General features: G+C 40.6%; 1 protein-coding gene across 1 annotated transcript in view; it reads left to right on the top strand.

Annotated features, from left to right (window-relative positions):
* AVEN (apoptosis and caspase activation inhibitor) overlaps positions 1–19,438 on the top strand; it is a 160,121-nt gene that overhangs the window by 137,949 nt on the left and 2,734 nt on the right. Inside the window, exons 3-5 of the mRNA XM_020285938.2 lie at positions 10,713–10,783; positions 16,127–16,222; positions 18,581–18,911. Of these exons, the coding sequence (XP_020141527.2) occupies positions 10,713–10,783; positions 16,127–16,222; positions 18,581–18,911 (498 nt within the window). The remainder of the gene's footprint in view (positions 1–10,712; positions 10,784–16,126; positions 16,223–18,580; positions 18,912–19,438) is intronic.

Raw genomic sequence — 19,438 nt, forward strand, 5'->3', positions numbered from 1 at the left:
CACCAATAATTTGATTAGAATTACATTGAACATAACTATTAGTATTGACACCTTTACAGTTGTAAAGTTTCTGCCAGGAATGTTACCTTTTCCATTTATATCTTCGTCCTTATCTTCCATGACTCCCTTCCTCAGATTTTCTGCTCTAGTAACATCAAACTGCTTTCAGATCCCGACAGCACCTGCATGTTCTCCCTTCTCATTTCAGCTCTGCCTTTAGTTACCATCCTTGCTTTTTGCCCCGCCAGCTCTTGGTCATCCTTCAAGTCAGGCATCACCTCTTCGAGGAAGCCTCACCTGACTCTGCCCCAACCTGAATTCGTTATTCCCCCCACTACACACGCACAGTGTTCCTGTAAGACTTTGTGTCTGTCACAACATGTTCTGTAACTGCTCATTTTGTAATTAGGAACTGATTAAGGTTTGACACTAGCCTATTTAATTTTATGCTTTCAGCACTTAATACAGTGTCTGGCTCTTAGTAAATTTTTGTTAAATGAATAAACAAGAATCCTTCTGTGTAGTTTTGTATTTTTCTTCATATAGGTCTTGACTTTAAATTTTTGTTGCTATCATGAAAAGGTTATTTTTTATTGCTAGTATGTGGGAAAGTTATTGATACAGCTCTTCTTTCTCATCTCTTTCTGGGAGTGAACTGTATGTGGTTGCAAGATTGCTGGTGGGGTTGGTGGGCAGTTTATTTGTGTGGTAGTTTTCACCAACTGAGTTAGCTAACAAAGTCAAGATTTTGTGTGTCAGGTAAGATATAAATGAAATACAGATAAGCTTCTAGGTAGACTAAATCTTTTCAAAGTAAATCAGCGCCATGAGCATATCAGAGTGTGTTTGTGTGTGTGTAAAATCGTAATGAGAGAGTTCAGCCCCTTCTCATGCTTTGAGGAAGGAATTCAAATTTCTTTTAAATTTCATTTTTTTGTTTTGTGTCATCTTGTCTTGTTCAACTCAGTCTAAGAACAAGGAGAGCAAGGAGTGTGTCTTCTATGTATATATTATTAACATGCAGTAGTGTTTGGCACAGAGTTATGCTAAAAATGTGTGAAAAAAATTGAACAAATTAATAAATAGATGAATCGTTACTCCAAAAGTCATTCCCATTTTCCCTTAGAGAGGTAGTAAACAATATTTATTTTGAAACCAAGAGTCTTACATTATGCTGGAAACTAAATTTTACCGCATCCTTACGCTATATCATAATTGAAAAAAAATGTTGAAAGCATATTCTCTAAAATTCCAATTTTAGAAGTTTGGGTGTTACAGGTATTTTATTAAGATAGTGGGGAGATGACTCATGTTTTAGTGAGCATGGTCCCTACCCTAGAAGCTGACCCTTGTTAACCAACCACCTCTGGAGTAGGACCTTCTCATAACTTGTTACAGGGAATATTTGCTTCCCCATCCCACATTCATTCTCCCTTTTTCTCCTTGGCAATAAAACCTTGGGATTCTTATCTGGGCATATGACCACTTGAAAAAAATTAATTATTCTACATACTTTGTGGCTTGATAGAACTATATGATACAGTTCTAGTCAAAAGAGAAATGAGTGTTAATGTTCCATTGTAGTTTCTGGGAAACTAAAGATGGTGCATACCGTTTGTCCTTTTTCTTCAACTCTTTTTCCATCTTGCTATCCTATCTTTTGACGGGACAGCAGGTGCTCTGGTCATGATATTGGATCATGACAAGAAGCTTGGTAGTGCAATGGGAAGACCCTGGGTCCCTATACCAGCCTTGACTGCCTTAGTCTGACTTAGTTCAGTTGACAGAGATATAACCTTTTATCTTGTTAAAGCCACGATGTCCCTGACCTAATCCTGACGCACTGTCCTACTGCAGATCACTGCTAAGATCTTAGGACTTCGTTGTCCATCCAAAGATTGATCTTTATGTTCTTTTATGTATTCAGCCTTGTCGAATTATCAACTTTATCAACTCATCCTGGAGTTCTGTCCCAGGGTTTGATGTTGGCTTTGTTCTGAAAATGATTGATCTGAGAATTTTTACCAAATTGTCTGCAGTCACACCGGGATAACACAGAATACTCATCGACAATTTTGGGAAAACAGCCAGGTTCTAAATTCCAGAATGTCAGCATCATCTTGTTCTCACAAAGACTAGAACCCTGTATGGCACCTGAGCGTATCTGGCTTTTCTTTCAACATAGTCCTCGCAGATAGGGGAGCAGCTTTTTAGGGGCTTTGGGAAGATAGGCACATCTCATTATGTAATGCTCAATGTGGACGTTTGATGCTCAGGGGCTTCTTGGGCCCCACACCTGGTGAGAAAGCCAATCTATAAGTCACTGTTGAGCAGGAGGAGAGATTTTTTTTAATTACCTCTCTCGTTCTTTTAGCTGAACCCCACTTTTTAAATAATCACGGTAGTGGCTTCTGTATAGTCTTTCTCACAGAGATAAAAGCATTAGCTGTTGTTTGTTTTGCGTAAATATTGAAGTGAAGGACATCTGCATCTAAAAAGACTCATCCATGGACCTAGAAATTGGGGATGGTGAGGAATTCATATGTCCTGGAGACTTTCCCTGGATCTGTGTCAGCCTAGGGGCCTAGGATCCACCTTGACCTTCCAAATCTGCCTTATTTTATAAATGAGAGTAGAGAACGTCAGAGAAATGAAAGTGGACATTTCATTTCCTATGGCAGCCATGGTGACTATTGGGACATGCTCTGTCTCTATGAAGATTGTGGTCTTGTCAGCCTTTGTCAGCCTATAATGTTCATTTGTGATTTCGCAGAGACTTGGTGTCCTGGTTGAGGGCATGTTCTAAGGGCTGTGGCATAAGTAAATAAAAGGTGACCATGATAAAGAAGAGCCAGGAAAATGGATCTTAAAATGAAATACCTGTCCAGAACTCATGAATACATCCCTCTGCTTTCTCGATTTGGTTCCCTTAAGGAGGCACCACAAAGATCTGGGTCAATTTTATGAGTAAAAGATCCAAATAGCCAGGAGGGGTTCCCAGTTATGGGAATTGCCAAAACCAGATTATCAGGACTGGGTGTTAGGCTTGGGCAGATCTTCCGTCTTTCACAGTCACTCTTCATATACACCTGATCTGTATCGTCCACACTGAAAGTCGTTACAGGTTTCTTTCTGCCTGGATGAAGATTATTCCTTGTAATCCCATACGAACTCTCACTGGAGAGCTTTATAGTTGTGTTAAGTACTGTGCTTAGTGGGGAAGGCTCCTTTTTTGTTGATGAGGCTGAAAAGGCAAGGTTAAAATGGAAAGCTGTATCATCTGCGACTAGATGGTAAGCTTTTTGAAAGCATATTGGTACTAAGGAATTTCAGGATCTAGTGTCCTAGAATTCTAGAGTCCACTTTGGCTCTGACTATAAGACATGTGTTAGACCAGTTTGCAAAGTTAGAGTGACAGTCCTGGAAATTTTAAGTACAGTGATGGGGTTGGTATGTCACCTTTATTTCACCAACATCATCATTATTTAGAATACTTAGAGTTCTATAAAAAAAAAAAAGACTCTTATTTTAAAAAGTACTAGAGGCATAATTTAAGGAAACTCCTGAGGTGATTTCCTAAAATGAGGAATTCTTTATTTCTTAGTCTGGCCTTTCATGTCTTGAAACATTGTCAACATATGAAATAGTAGTATACCAAATATAAAATATTTATTGAGCATTGGTTTTTGTTCTGGGAAACTCAGGGACAGCCAAGAAACCTAGTGGTGGAAGTGTAGTGGAAAGAGTTTTATTATTTAATAAGTAACTAATTTATTAGAACAGTAATGTTAGCTGTGATCTGAGGGGACTTGGTAGCTAGCCATGAACTGGCTGTGTGGCCCTGGGTCAGAACATTGAGCTTCTCTAGAGTGAAGAAGGTTCTTCTTGGTTCTATGACATGAGGGTTAGAAAGAAAGACGTCTGTGGTTCCAACTTTTGAGATCCCTGAATATTTTCTCTTAGATGCATTCTGAGAAGGTCTTTGCCCTCAGGAAAATCTAGCTTTCCTCAAGATTGCCTTCTGTTTGGTTCAGTTCTAAAAGTAACACATGGTTGTTATTTACAAAGGAAAATTCAGCTGGAAAAATATATTATGCAGAAAGGAAAAGTCTCCTTCAATCACACCTTCTGAGAGATCATCATTTCTAAAATAGGTATATAATAGTCTTGACTCATTTCTGTGCATAAAGTAGTATTTTTGATAAAGTACTTTTGATAAAGTGTAGTATATATGATATATATATTCATATATCTTATCTATATGTATCTTGTACTAAAATTTGCCTTTTTAATGTAACAGTTGAGATAGTGGGGATCTTTCATTATATTACATATGGCCCTACCTAGTTTTTTAAATAGTCTCACTAATTGAATATTATTGTTTACCAAAACATATTTTGGCCAAATGGTCAAGTGCTAAATCATATTTGGCTGAGGTTAAAGCTAAGTATTTACTGTCGTAAAATGGACTTCTGAGATATAAGAAAAATATCTAAAATTTCAAAAAACTTAATAAAATTTTATTATAAAAATTTTTGGTAGGCAGATTTAGATAACAAACCAGCACACTGATTTCTCACTGTCAGCTGTTAGATTATTCCTCTAGTCAGTATACATCATGCTACACATTTGTAATACCAAATAGAGACTATTAATAGCTTTTAAGTGAGGTGAGTAGAGGAGTGCGGGGTACTGCTTGGCTAGCTTTGTTAAAATAGAGTACCGGTGATGGTAATGTTGTCTTTCGGCAATTAAGCTTATTGTCTTCTCAAATAGTAACTGACTAGGTAAAGACTGTATCAGTCCATCAGCCAACCCCTGTCTTTGGAGATCGGTTAGATGGTCATGTGTTTCATTGAAACAATTCAAAATACTGAAGCCTTGTGCACTGCTTCAAGCATTCTTTTGGAATATTTTCAGAAGCACACTTATGATTGCTGCCATGTTTTATTGTTTTTATTTCTAGTTTTCTAAAATTTTGCTGCTTCACACAATTATTTGATTAAAAAAAATCTCTCATTGATTTTTGGCCCTAGAAATATGGTAAGAGAGCAGTTGTGGTTGACTTTTAAAATATAACAAAATTTTCTCAACATCTCCTGTATCTCAACTTTCATTACGTGTGTTCCAACTTCAGCATTGTTGCTGGAATAGAATGATACGAGACTTCTTATCATGTAAGGAAAATACAGACTCGCAATGTTACATCAGTTTTGCTACCTCCCCTTACCTCACGTAAGCAGATTATGGTGAATAAATGACCTTCATAGTAAGTAACCATTGGATTTAGTAGGCCTGCATTTTGGCATTCTTACCAGCAAGTGGAATATTATGGGATTTTTGTTGTTGTTGAAGCAGGTTGCATAACAGCGCTAGCTGCTCTTTCATCTTGTTTAAGCACATTGTGTAAGTACACAGCAAAGGGGTTCTATAATCTCATATAAGTCAGGAAATTAGTCTTTAGTTGAAGAAGAGGGGAAGAAAGTGCTAGACTCCCTTTGTGCTCTCTAGTTCTGTTCATTTCACGGTGCTGTCATTACTTTCTGAACATACAGCTGATGAGTATTTATGACTCCTAAGGCGCTCACACTTCACCATGTTTGTTCCGTTGTCAACAACAGCTGGCCATCACTGTTCTTTACCAGTTTTCTGTTTATACTGCTTCAGTCAGATTCACCACATCAGTGTGAGACACCAGGAACTCTTCTGCAAGTAAAGCTCCAGCAGAATTGAATGCTCTGTGAACACTCTATGCTGTCCTACTTAAAGTAGGTCTCTGGTGGTTCGCACATGTCCGAACGTCTGATGTATAAGATAGAAAAGCAGCAAGTTTGGTAATGCCAGCATTCTTTTTGTGCACTTTACAATATAATTCAGAAAGAAGAATTTTGGTAAGATGTTTTCCAGAAGGACTTTTGGTTCTAGGATTCACAGTTACAACAAGTTTGAGCATTCTTTTGTCTTCACTTAGAGAATTAGGTTGGTATTCCATAAGTAGTCACTTTGCCAAACTTATTTAAAATTAGCTCCTGTATGTTTTATTAGGATTTTTAAAGAACCAATCTTTAAATTTTATTTGAGGTTTTATTACTGAGAACACAACATGTTTTATTTAGGTATCTCATTTTATTTTGTGTGGATCAAAAAAGACTTCATGGATGTCATTGTTGATGATTTTATAGTTTTTCCTATTCTTGAAATTTTGACATTGCAAAATAACAAAACCCATGTTTGACTCCAATATCTTAATCTCTGTGGATCTTTTTATATTGTCTTTTGTTTCTTTTTTCCTTTCTCTTGGTTTTCTATTATTTTGGTCTCATCTCTTGGTATGCCTGATGGTTCTTAATGATTTTTAGACATTGTATATAATAAAAAATTATACAGATCATTTTAGGCTATTTATAGTGTCATTTTTCCCTAGAAAGGATTTACTTTTGCTTGTAGGCAGAATCAGAGATTGAGCTGATTGACAGCTGGGCCTCAGAATTTGTGAGGGCTGGGAAGTCCTAGTTCACCCCTTCTTCTAACATGGGGTCCCACCTGAAAGCCTTAATCTTGCAAGGCTCCTCCTCATCCATTTGTCTACCCAGTGCTGGAGACTAGCAGAGCTCTCTTCAGCTTCTCAACCTCCTGGGTTGCTACTTTATGCTCAGCTTTTCAGCCTTTCCAACACCACTTTTTGAAAATTGACAAATGCCTTAAGGGGAAAAGTAGTCCTAAATTTTAGCCTAACCTCCTTGTGTGCTTGTCTTCTCTCTGGGAACTTTGTCCTTCAAGTCCTCCCTGCCTGGGTAGCTCTCTGATGTCTTGAGACAGATTTTGGGGAGGGGGCTCCTGGTTCTTCTAGTTCGCAGCAAGAAGATTGGTGTACAACAAGCTAGGCAGTCATTTATGGAATCTTATATTTGAATGTGAATATTCAGATATTAAAAATAAATATATATAGCATGCCTCCTTTGCATTGCTGAGTCTTTTTTTTTTTTTCCCCTGTTGCCCAGTAGAGTACTGTGGCATCAGCTTAACTCACAATAAACTCAAACTCTTGGGTTCAAGCGATCCTCCTGCCTCAGTCTTCCAAGTAGCTGGGACTACAGGCATGTGCTATCACGCCTGGCTAATTTTTTTGTATATTTAGTTGCCCCGCCAAATTTCTTTCTATTTTTTAGTAGAGACGGGGTCTCACTCTTGCTCAGGCTGGTCTCGAACTCCTGAAATCAAGCAATCCTCCCACCTTGGCCTCCCAGAGTACTAGGATTACAGGCATGAGCCACCATGCCTGGCTGCGTTGCTGAATCTTGTGCTGGTTATATATGATAGGAATCTGTGAAGTCATATGATCCTTTATAATATAGAAATTCAGGAATGCCAGAAATACCATTGAATAAGGCATTCAGCTATTTGGCTAATTTTTAAAAATCTGTCAGATTGATTTTTAATTCTTACATGTATTATTTATTGCATATATATAAGCCATCATATTTCTTATAGTCTCCCTTTTTCCTGTTTTTCTATTGAGTTGGTATATTCTGATTGATTGGCAGAAGCTCTTTTTATCTTAGACATATTAACTCTTTGCCTATAATATGTGCTACAAATGTTTCTTAGTGTGTCATCTTTTGAATTTATCATTTTTGTCATACAAAAGATTTTCATTTTTATGTATTTCTTGCAGTGGTTAAAATATGCCATCTTTCAGATAATAGTGATTGTGATAATAATAGAATTCTTATAATAGTGTTGTGATTTCCTTTTTTTTCTTAATATCTAAATCTATGGTCCATACCAAATATGTTTCTGAGTATGAGAAATGAGATATAGGTATCTAGCGTAATTTTACACATGGCCAGCCAGTTGCTTTTACACTATTAAATAATCTATTTCTCCAAGATACCATGTGCTACTCTTATTATGATAGGGTCTATTTCTGGACTCTCTTATGTTCCAGTGATCTATTTTTTTTTTTTTTCACCAAAGGCTATCCATTTCATTTATTGAGGCTTTGGATACAGTTTTATAATCAATAAGAACTTCTTCACCCTTAAAAAAAAAAAAAAAACATATCTTAGTTCCACAATTTTTTTAAGTGGATTTTTGTAATTTGGATAAGTTAAAGCCTTTTGAGATTTGAATTAAATGTTGAATTTGTAGATTTAGTTAGGTAAAATTGCTATCTTCATACTACTGAGTTTTCCATCTCCTTTGGTAAGTTTTATTTCAAAAATAATTTCTTTTAATAAATGTTTATTCCTGGTTTTTAGGAATTTTGTGTATGTTATTGCTATTATGAATGGGATATTTTCTTCCATTTTGTTTTCTAACTGGAGAGAGCTGTTTATTCTTCAGTGTAAATTTTGTAATTGGGCCACCTTTCTGAATCCTTTTTTACTCGTTCTTTTGGGATTTTCTAGGCACACAAATACATTTTTTTTCAAATTATCATGTTATTGTTTCCTCCTTTCCAGTGTTGATATTTCTTAATTTATTCTTGTTTCTAATTGCACTGGCTGCCCTTTAAAAAATATTAGACAACAGTGGTTATTAGTTTATATTTTTAAGCATAATCTTAACTTTCAGTTATTTATAAGAAGATTGGTGTGTTTAATTTCTTTAATTAAAAAAAACCCTATTGGTTCTTTTCCCTAGCTTCTCTGTGTTGTACTTTCCCCCCTAAGTTTATAAAACAATCAACTATTTCTTTTTCTTCTTGGTTTAGTAGTGAAATTATTTAAGACCTTAACTGTTTCTCTGATAACACATTTATGCATATCTTATGGGTTGATTTATATTAATTTATTACTCTTTTGTATATTCCAGTTCCACAGTTTGAGTTCTGTTTTCTTCTGATCAAAAAGTCATATGGGAAGGAATTTTAATATTTCTAAATTTTTTTTTGTTATTTTTACTTTTGTGATTAATTTCTGTTTACTTACCTTATTACCAGTGACTATGGTTTGTATGGATGCTACATTTTAGGATTTATTGATTTTTTTTTTTTCTGTGTCCTTATGGTCCTTTTAAAAAATTAATGGTGCCTGGACATTTATAAAGTAAGTGCACACACACATATAATCACAATGCATACATGCACACATACACGTATCATATCCACATATACATATGAGATCTTAGGTTATTCAGAGCATTTATATCATGATTTTTGAAGGATCAAATTGATTTATTAATATCAATTAAGCATTAAGTGAATTTACCCCTTTTTATTGGTCATCTTGCCTTGCATTTGATCTTGATCCATGTTAATGTTGTGATCCATGTGTTTTGGAATTTTGGAAATTGTTGAGTTGGAGGTGGGTTCTAATTTTATATTTGTCTCTCTCTTTAATTTTGAGTTCTTTACTACTTCTACCCCTCTGTTAATTTAGAAGTAAAGAATAAATTCTATAGTTAGATCACCTGAGAGGTATCAGAGAAGGAAAAAGTGGGCCTGTTCCTGAGTTTGGAAATACAAATGGAATATGAATGGTGTCTTAGTCCATTTTATGTTGCTTATAACAGAATACATAAAACTGGGTAATTTATAAGAAAAGGACTATATTTTTTATAGTTATGGAGGCTGAGAAGTTCAAGGTCAAAGGGCTGTATCTCATGAGGGCCTGCTTGCCGGTGGGGACGCTGCAGGGTTTCAGGGCTCCCAGGGCCCCACATGGTGATGGGGCTGAGCTTGCCAACTCAGGTCTTCCTCTTCTCATAAAGCCACGCCCTTGCTAACCCATTAATCCATTAATTCACCTTTTAAAGACCCCCACCTCTTAATACTTCCACATTGAGGGTTAAATTTCAACATGAGTTTTGGAAGAGATAAATATTCAAACCAGGGGTAGAGGTATGTGGGTCTCTAGACAAGGGGCAGGGATAAAAAAAAAATAAGAATGAAAATAGGATGAACCATAAAGTGCACATGGAATGCGAAAAGAGACTGACTTTGGAGCAGAAAGTTTGAAGAAACAGAAAGTAAATGTGAGTTAATGAAGTGGGACCAAAGTTTGGAGGATCCTGAAAGCTAGGCCGTATGTCCACATTTCCAGAATCAGCCTGTGACAAAGCTTGCTGCGTGGGATCATCTCTGGTGCTTGCTTGTGTTACTCTCACATGCTCATATTCCCTTATTCCAAGAGCTCAGAGCAGTACACCGTGATTTACACTATGATCTAATGCATGTTCTTTGAGTTTTATTTTGCATTTGACATTCTGCCTTGGTGATTTTTGAAGTGATAGTAGAGGTTGGTAACCTTCTCTAAGACATTTTAAGTCTCTTACGTTGTGAATTGGTCTAGCAGTCCCTTCCTTCAGTACCTTTCTTCCCCTTCCTCTTCTGCCTTCCTACTACCAAAACTATAAGTCTCCTCACATACACTGAGCAGATGAGATGGAAATATGCCAAATATGAGTAAATGGCCATGTCTGCAGGCCTGAACTTGTTTAGTTGTCCCTCAAGAAGCATGTAGGATGGTGGCTTACTGACAATTGAATAGAACAATGAATGCAGTTGCCAACAATTTTTTTTGAGTGCCCACCAGATGCACAGATCTCTGGGTAAAGGGTGGAATCCAGGACCTTGCAGTGTGGTATCATTGAATTTGAGAATGTTAGCTCTTCAGAAATGAAACTTTTGCTCCAGAAAATAATGTAGAGAATTGGGGGTTTTCCTTTGGCTTTTGCATAAACATATATATATATTTTTCTATTCCTAGGGGATTCCTTCTCACAGTTCCGGTTTGCTGAGGAGAAAGAATGGGATGGTGAAGCATCATGTCCAAAGCAGGTAAGATGAAAGTTTGTCTGGGATATGGATTGGCCCCTCTCAAGGCTGATAGCCGACACCTTTTGCATCCTTGTTGAGATAGAGTCTTCCTGTGGAAAAGAGTAGTAATTCATATCCGGTGTATTCTCAGCTATCTAAGTTGTTCAGAACTTTTTCAGAGGGTTAAAATTATACAATTCCCTGAAGCCATAGTTCACCTTTCCACCTGGTATGTATTACTCATGTGGACTGGGTTGTGAGGCAGAAACGCAACAGTCATGATTTTGACAAAGTGGATGACTTTGCCATTTGGGTTTCTTCCTTTTGCCACTCTGTGACAATTCCCTTAGAGCTGAAAATTAATTTTTTCTCCCTTGCTGTTTTTGGTGTTAGGTGAGAAAACCCTTAACCCCTATAGCTGTAAATAACTCTTCTCCTATGATCAGGAGAATAAAGGTATAAAATAGGGACAAATATTATAGAAGTGTTTCAGTGAATCCATGAATTCCAAATGCTTTTATTTGCTTTGTGTTTATGGCATATTTTCTTCCTAAGGAGTTCTGATTATTTTCCGAGAAGGATTTCATTGATTCTTACCATATGAGAGATGACAGATATTCTCCCCTTTTTAAAATATACAGAGAATGAATTGTGGCTTGCCACATGCTCCCCAGCTGCAGGGCCGGAACATAGCATCTGATGAAATGATTAGGCAGTCTGTCCACCGCATCAGAGAGGTGCCTGAAACAGCAGGCCAGAAGCCCAGGGGTGAGGCGCTCTCCTCTCTGTTCTGTCAGATCAGCAAACATGCTGTGGGTGGCTCATTGGATCTGTGAACTGGTTTTATGCTCAGTTGTTTGGGGTAGACATTGACTCATACAGGTCATGGGGAGGGGAGTCACTTGTAAAATGACTGCCTGGCACTTGCCAAAGAGTATGTTATATATAATATAGAAAAAGTTGAGGAAAAAAAATGTTGGCCAGGCGTGGCGGCTTGCGCCTGTTGTCCTAGCACTTTCAGAGGCCAAGGTGGGAGGATCGCATGAGGGTCAGGAGTTCAAGACCAGCCTGAGCAACATAGCAAGACCCCTGTCTCTCAAAAAAATAGAAAAATTAGCCAGACATGGTGTTGCATGCCTGTAGTCCCAGATACTCAGAAGGCTAAGGCAGGAGAATCACTTGAGCCCAGGAGTTTGGGGTTGCAGTGAGCTATGATGACGGCCACTGCTCTCTAGCCTGGGTGACAGAGTGAGACTCTTTTGGAGAGAGTCTCAAAAAAGAAAAAAGAAAAAAGAAAAAAAGTTGTCTTTGTCTTAGCTTGAGTCTGTTTGGGCATACGCCTGAGGTCCTGTTTAGAATTGTAGGACAAGTTGAAAACAGACAAACTGAGATGGTTGAGGAATACAGTGAAAGCCAAACAATTCTCCTTTCAACTCCTTTTGAACCTTATTGGCTATCAGAGATTATTGCAAATATCTTGAGAGTTTCAAATAATTCTAAGCTTCTTAATTCATCAAAACGGGGAGCACTTGTTATTTACTGGACATTTTATTAGATGGAGCTTGTTCAGAATGAATAAGACAGAGAACAGTGCCTGTTCATTGCTCCAGGCCCCTGAGCATAACCCCTGAGCTTTAGTACCATAGATGCTCAGGAGATACTTGTAAGTGAAAAAGAATACCACGTAAAATAAGTGGTGTGATAAATGAGCTAGCATAATACCATGGGAGACAACTACTTTGGGCTGGAAATGATTAAGAACAGTACCATGGGGATAGATCATTTGAATGGGCCTTGGTGGACAGGTGTGATTCCGGCAGGTCCTGCCTTTGGGAACATCATGAGTGATGACGTCAGAAAAACCAGGCTGTGCTCAGAGAAAGGTATGGCTGGGGCGTAGTAGTTCCAGGGCAAGAGGCCTCAGTGGCAGGTCCAGGCCAGTTTGTCTGTCTTTTCAGAGAAAGAACTCTGCGCAGGGGTGGGGAACATGTGGCATTCTCATTTCAAGATTGTAATTTTTTAAGCACCAAAGGAGGCAATAAAAGCTTCATCTTTCTCTGTTGCACCCCTTTTAATAAAAGGATTTGTTCCGTAAAGTTTGGATTCAGTCAAAAGGCTGCACGTAAGGACCTAGAAGGCCACATGTGGCCTTAAGGCTGCAGGTTCCCCACCCCTGGGAGACACAGACCTGATGTGAATCCTAGTTTTGTACTTAGGTAAACTTCTTTCCTTCTGGGTTTTCTCATCTGTAAAATGGAGCCAATAATAAAATGTAATGTGGAATTAGATAATAAACATAAAGCTCTTTAGTGCAGTTCCTGACACACATGAAACACTCAGAGTGAGCTGTTATTACTGATATTATTTGTCAACAAAGTTTTGTTTGGCAAGACCATGGAAATGGTTAGATTTGACCTGAGCAACATTGGGAAGGAGGGAGGGACTGAATGGCTGGGCTGAGAGGCTGGAGGCAGGGAAACCGGCTCGGAGGACGCTACATTGGGTGAACGGGAAAGCATGAGAGCCTGGCTTGGCGCGGGCAGTGAGGGTGGAAGAGGGGCTGTGGGTGGGTAGGGGACTGGGGCCAGATGTGAGACCCAAGGACAAGGAAGATGTGCTATGGTGCTTAGCTTTCCAGCCTGAGCCACCAGGGATGATGATGGTGGTGCTATTAATGGAACAGAAGAAGAGTTGAAAGAAGATAAGTTTGATTTTGAGTTTAAGGTATTGGCAGGGCATGTCTAAAACTGAATTAATCATTTCTCCATCAAAACTATTTCCTGTCTCACTTAATTCCTCACTAAACTTTATTTTCTTTTCAACACTTCATTGTCAATACTCACAAATTTTTTTTTCTTACTTGAGAGAGAAAAAGGCCAGCAATTGGTGTGTGTGTGTGTGTGTGTATTTATGTATATATTCATAGATGTTGTTCCTCGTGCCCTCCTGTGTCCCCAGTGTGACCAGTGACACAAGAAATAGAGGAAATAATGGGACACGTTGGAACCATGGCAGGACAGGGACCCAGCACCACAGCTGTGACTTGCATTTGTTGCTCTGTGGCTGGCCAGCAGGCGGGTGAAAACATGGCCAGGAGTCGGGGTGTGTGGCTGTAGCCGTTGGCCCACCTTGCCATGGATGTTGGTGTCTTGGATCAGTGAGTGGGGTTTTCAGATCTTTTCTATGGACAGTGTGGGTCACCATGTAAGGAAGGAATGGGTGGGAAGAGAACTTCTTTGGGTAAATAGATATATTATTTTTCAAATGGCCTGAAGCTTTCTTTATTCCATTTTTAATTTCTGTTGACACAGTGACTTACTGATTCAGAAGACCTGCCTTGAACAACTGCTGAGTGTAGGGTGATGTGTTCCTGAGGGCCTGACTTTTGAAGGTGTAGACTCTCAGACCCACTTGTGCAGAGAGTCTAGTTCTATGAGTGAGGCTTGAGAATCTATGTCTTAAAAAGCTGCCCAGCTTATTCCGAAGTGCTGCCCAGTGTGGGCACTTTGGCCCTTAATGGGACAAAACGATGACCAAAAAAAGCAAGTCATCTTACATGGTGGCATTTGATGGGAGGTTCTTGGCCACAGGACTCCTGCAAGGAGACAGGGAGAAACCGCAGAAAACACTGCTTTGAAGTGTTGGAAGGACATTGTGGAGGTGGTGCAATGTCAGCCGGGCCCTAGATTGTGGGTGAAGATGACTATGGTTGAGTAGGGGACACAGCTGAGCTTCATTCAGAGCACAGCTCATGGACAGAGCCAGCCATTCCTTGTATCTTTGGTCTCACAAACTTGTTTACAATATTCCTTGTAGTCATGTTGCACATGATGTGAAAGAGGGCAGAGGAAATTTGGACACTTTGAGCTAGATCCCAGCACCTCTCAACAGCCCCTCTCTAGAGAGCTAAGAGACAGCATGGGACTGGTGGCCAGGAGTTGCAGAGGTCAAGTTCTCCCTCTTTTGTAGATTGGGAGAAGGGGATCTACACCGTGTGATTTTGTAGACACTTGGCGGTGGGAACGGTGAGATTTCCTGCTTATAATGTGGTGCCTTCCCTGTGGATGAAACATTCAGGATCCCCACTTTCTAGGGGGTTGAGAGGGTTTTCCCAAACTTGAGAACAAAGACCTGGCCATGCTGGTCTCGATCATAGCACTTAATGTGCTGCGTTCAGGACTAAGGAATGGCCTGAACACACACTGAATTTCTCGCGTTCTTATCAGGACTTTGCTACAGTCCATCCTGTTCCTTAAATACAGTATATTTTTGATATAAAATCCCCTTTTCCAGGGCAAGTGGTCATATTCGGTGCTGCCAGGTCCTTATCTGAGAGCTGGCCATCTCAGCACAACTGCAGAAGGCCAGCTGCAAAGCCAGATCCTTCCCTTCAGTCCCCACGTCCCACTGTGGTGTGGCTTAGGGGTTAGGGTGGGTCTGGATATAGTGCGCGGGCTCTGCTTGAGCCTACCAGGAATGTGTCCCCAACTCTAGTCATTATAAACCCGTCTACCTGAGACATTCCTGCGTTGAAGTAGAGATTAAACTTAGATGACCACTGGATTTTCTTCAACTTGAAGGTAGTGATTATAGGATGGTGGTCCTTGCTGGGCCTGCGACAGTTCTTAACAGAGTAGGAGGCTGGTGGTATTCGCCTCTGTCTGTAACATCATTGTGACTACCTTTTAGTTTTTTGCTTCCCATGAGTGGCCAGGACACCTAGCAGCAGCTGTTAGGGACCATGGGACTATCTGGAATGTTTTCTCACATAGTGTCAATTTGTGAGGTCCGTGCATTGACATGACTTTGCTTCTGTGAATGGGAAAAGAGTCAAAGGAAGCATTCGGTGTCGGCCTCACACTGAGTGCAGCTGGCTAGAGGCTAAGCTGCCATTCTCTGCTTTCTGCTTCAAAGAGAAGCATTTGGAGACCGCTGTCAGCCCCATTTCTCCATCTAAACAGCCCTTCCCTCTTCTCCCTAAGGCCAGCAGTCTGAATGTAGGGGTGGTATCCACTTAGATTTTATTCAATGCTTATTTTTCTTTCCGCTTGCCAGTAACTGCAAAGGGCTCCCAGGTTGCAGGTTACTGAGCAACCTAGCCATGCGGGTGCCCACTGCCCTGCTGCTTTCCAACAGTGTGAGCCGCGGCTCCCAAGAAGGTAGTTCTGGTTTAGTTGCTTTTAACATGGAGCCGATAGAAACTATGGCACATCAAGTGTGATTTATGATCTGACTGACTCCCAGCCCGAAGTAACTCCAGTGGATGATTTATTTACAGTTACTTTCTTTCATCTTCTGCTGTTTTATTTCCAAAAGGTCATACTTAATCATCACCTGATATTTTCTTTCTTTCTTTTAATATAGAATTCAGCACTTTACGTGGATAGTGAGTCACTGGTTCGAGCCCTCCAAGAACTGCCTCTGTCACTGCGACTCAACGTTGCTGCTGAGCTGGTTCAGGTAAAAACCCCGAAGGCTTATTCAAGCTGGCGTGGATGAGGGCGGGAGAAGAAAAAAGAGGGGAAAACCTCCCTCTGCAGGATGTCTCAGACTCAGCTTTTCATAAAGCTGAGGGTTTTGTATCAAAGCAGCCTTTTGTAAAGTTGAAAGAAGAATGCAATAATTTTTTAAGTTATTCTTTTCAATTTTATATCTGAAAGATTTTAAGGATCAAATGTAATGGAGTTGAATGAAGTGTAAAACTAGAAAGTCTGGCTGTTATTTTATTCAAAATATTCCTATGCCACACTGTGTTAGGCATAGGAGCACAGTGGTAAGTAGATAGACAAGGTTCTTGCCTTCCTGGAGTTTACTCCATTGGGAAAGATGGGTATCGATCAAATCAATGACATAGGCATACAAACAGCTACAGATGGCAATGAGTCCATTACAGTGAAGTACAGGGCGTTATGAGAGATCAGGTTCTTCTGTGGTGTCGTTAGGAACAAGTTTCCTAAAGGAGTGACAGATAAGCTGAGGTCTAATATTTGGACTGGAACTTAAAGGAGAGGTACCCAATCAGATCTGCAGTAACAAAAAACGATGATGGAGAGCAGACTGTGGGATCGTAGTGTGTGGGCAGAACAGATCAGGAACGTTAGGAGACTAGCACAGGGTCCAGGTGAGTGGCTGGGACTAGGGTAGTGACGGTGGAGATGGCAGAGAAGCGGACTTTATGGAGAAGTATTTCAAAGGTAAAATTAACAGGATTTGGTAATGCATTGAAAATGGAGAGAGCGCAGTCAAGGAAGAATTCAAGGTTTTCCAGCTTGTGCAACTCAGTGGTAGAGAGGGTATCAGGAGGGGTAAGGTTTGAACATGATGAGTTTGTGCCTCTGAGCTATCCAAGTGGAACTATCCATCAATTGGATGTAAAAATCTGTAGTTCAGAGTTAAGGTGAAAAATAAAAATTTGGGAGTTAGCAGGATGAGGTGGCAAATCGATGAACTAAGAGAAGATGAGACTCGAGGACTACTATACCATGAAGGACTTCAAAATTTAATTGTGGCTTGACTGAGTTAACAAAAAGACCCTAGCAACTGAAATGATAAGCTTACTTCTGTGGCAGAAGGTGATGCTAAGCTTGAGATAGCAATGAATTTGTTACCCTCCCCCTACCCATTGCACTTATGAGCCTAAAATCTGGGACAACAGACAGAGGTCAGGGCTAGAGGAGGACAGGTAGGGACAAGGGAAAAAACTGGAAAAGATTGCATTTGCCTGTGATGGGGGATCACCCCAGGGGTTCTTTAGACGTGTTTCGGGGTGTTTGGGAGCCTGCTGCTGGCTTCCTGCTGGGTGTCTGATGATGTCCAAAGTTCCGAAGTGCTTGGTTTGAGCCCCACAATGAGGAATGCTTAGCAGGACACAGCAGGGAACGCTGAGATAAAGGCTCCAGTACTCGGGAGAGAGAGGAAGGGATGCGTGAGCATTTGAATGTGAAGGATGTTATGTCAGTGGCAGGCATTACAGTGAAGGTATAAAATAATTACAGTAGCTTTGAAAACCTGGCTAAATCATTTAAAAAATCTGCCCCTACCATGCTGTACAGCAGGCATTTTGCACATTAGAATCACCTGGGAAGTTAATGCCAGACACCCACTCCCAGCTTTGCCCTGCATGCCTGACAATGCTGGATGTTTATTCCAGTTTATGTATAAAGCTGTATTGTCTTAAATGTCTGTTCAGGGTGCTTAGTTATGTAAGACTGAGGGGTCAGGACTCCCATGAGGTTTTGCCTCATTCTGGACCTGGCCACTGTGAGGCCATGCTGGTCGAGGGAGCCTCCCCCTGACAGCAGAGATCCTCAGCCTTAGATTGTACCTTACGTTACAGTCACCTGGGGAGTTTTTAAACTTTTATTAAAGTGCAACATTGATATAGGAACGTGCCCACATAAGTATTTATAAACATGGAATCAGCTCCATCTCAAGGCTCAGAATATTGCAGCTATTCATGTCTCATTACAGATTTAAGTGGAAACTCAAAAAGGCCCCTGGTACTGTCAGTTTGCAGCCCAGTGCAAGGAAGACAGGGGCCTTTTTAATTCCAACTCCAAGCTAGATACTTAGGGCGGAGGGGAACAGGAGTGGTGGTGCTGTCGTGTTTCATTGTGGGCTCCCACGTTTACCCCAGATGAATCCAGAGGGGCTGTGGTTCAGGGCCTGGACCAGAGACACTTTGTGAATGACCTGTCTGAATTGAGTTTCCTACCCTACAAAGTTTGACCGCTTCCTTAGCCGCCTGTGTTTTGTTTGTACTTAAGCAAATACGGCAAAACTCACATTTTTAACTGAGTTATTATACTTCTCTTTCAGGCCACAGTTCCTTTGGAGCTTCCTCAAGTGAAACCAAAGAGAAGTGATGACGGCAAGAGACTAGGGATGCAGCTGAAGGGGCCCTTCTCTGAGCTGAAATCTGCCGCTCCCGGCTGCCCCGAGTCCCAGGGCAAAGACGGCCTGGGTCCCGCGAGGGCTTCTCAGAAGCCCGCTTCCCCGGTGCAGGCAGCAGCGGACCACCTGGAAGAAGAACTAGATCTGTTGCTAAATTTAGACGTGCCTGTAAAAGAGGAGGATAACATCTTACCAGATCAGACCTCTCAGGACCCGAAATCTGAGAAGGATGAGGACGTGGCCCAAGAGGAAAAAGGTACGGCTTTCATTTCATTCCCCATCCAGCATCTTGATGCTGGGGTGTGTGAGAACGGCCCACCCCCCTCACATCCGTACACATCCCCGTCTATGTCTGCCATCGATCGCGGGCGGCCGCTGACATCTATTTCTGTGCTCACATCTCAGCTTCCCCCCGAGCTGACCTTTCTGGCAGCATTCCCCTCACTCTGTATACCCAACGTCCAGAGCTGCTACCTGCCTCACTGCTTGTAAACCCGGGGCTGTAAATTGAACTGCTGCTATCAAAAGGCATTAGCATACCTGCAGCTCTCAGCTTTTCAGCGGCAGACCTTTTAATCGACTGAACAGGCCAACTGTTCGTATTTCTTTCTTGCTATTTTTTTTTCCTAAAAAGGAAGAACACTTTCTAATTTGTGCATGCTCTGGGAGCTCGTGGCCTGTATGATGTGGTGAGGCTCGAGGCGATTACTGCATTCAGGAGCCTTTAATGATTTTCCAGGATTGCTACAACGGGGAAAAGAAAACTGAGCTGTTGGTCTTTAA

This window comes from Microcebus murinus, chromosome 6, assembly GCF_040939455.1.
Source record: "Microcebus murinus isolate Inina chromosome 6, M.murinus_Inina_mat1.0, whole genome shotgun sequence".
NCBI classification, from domain to species: Eukaryota; Metazoa; Chordata; class Mammalia; order Primates; family Cheirogaleidae; genus Microcebus; species Microcebus murinus.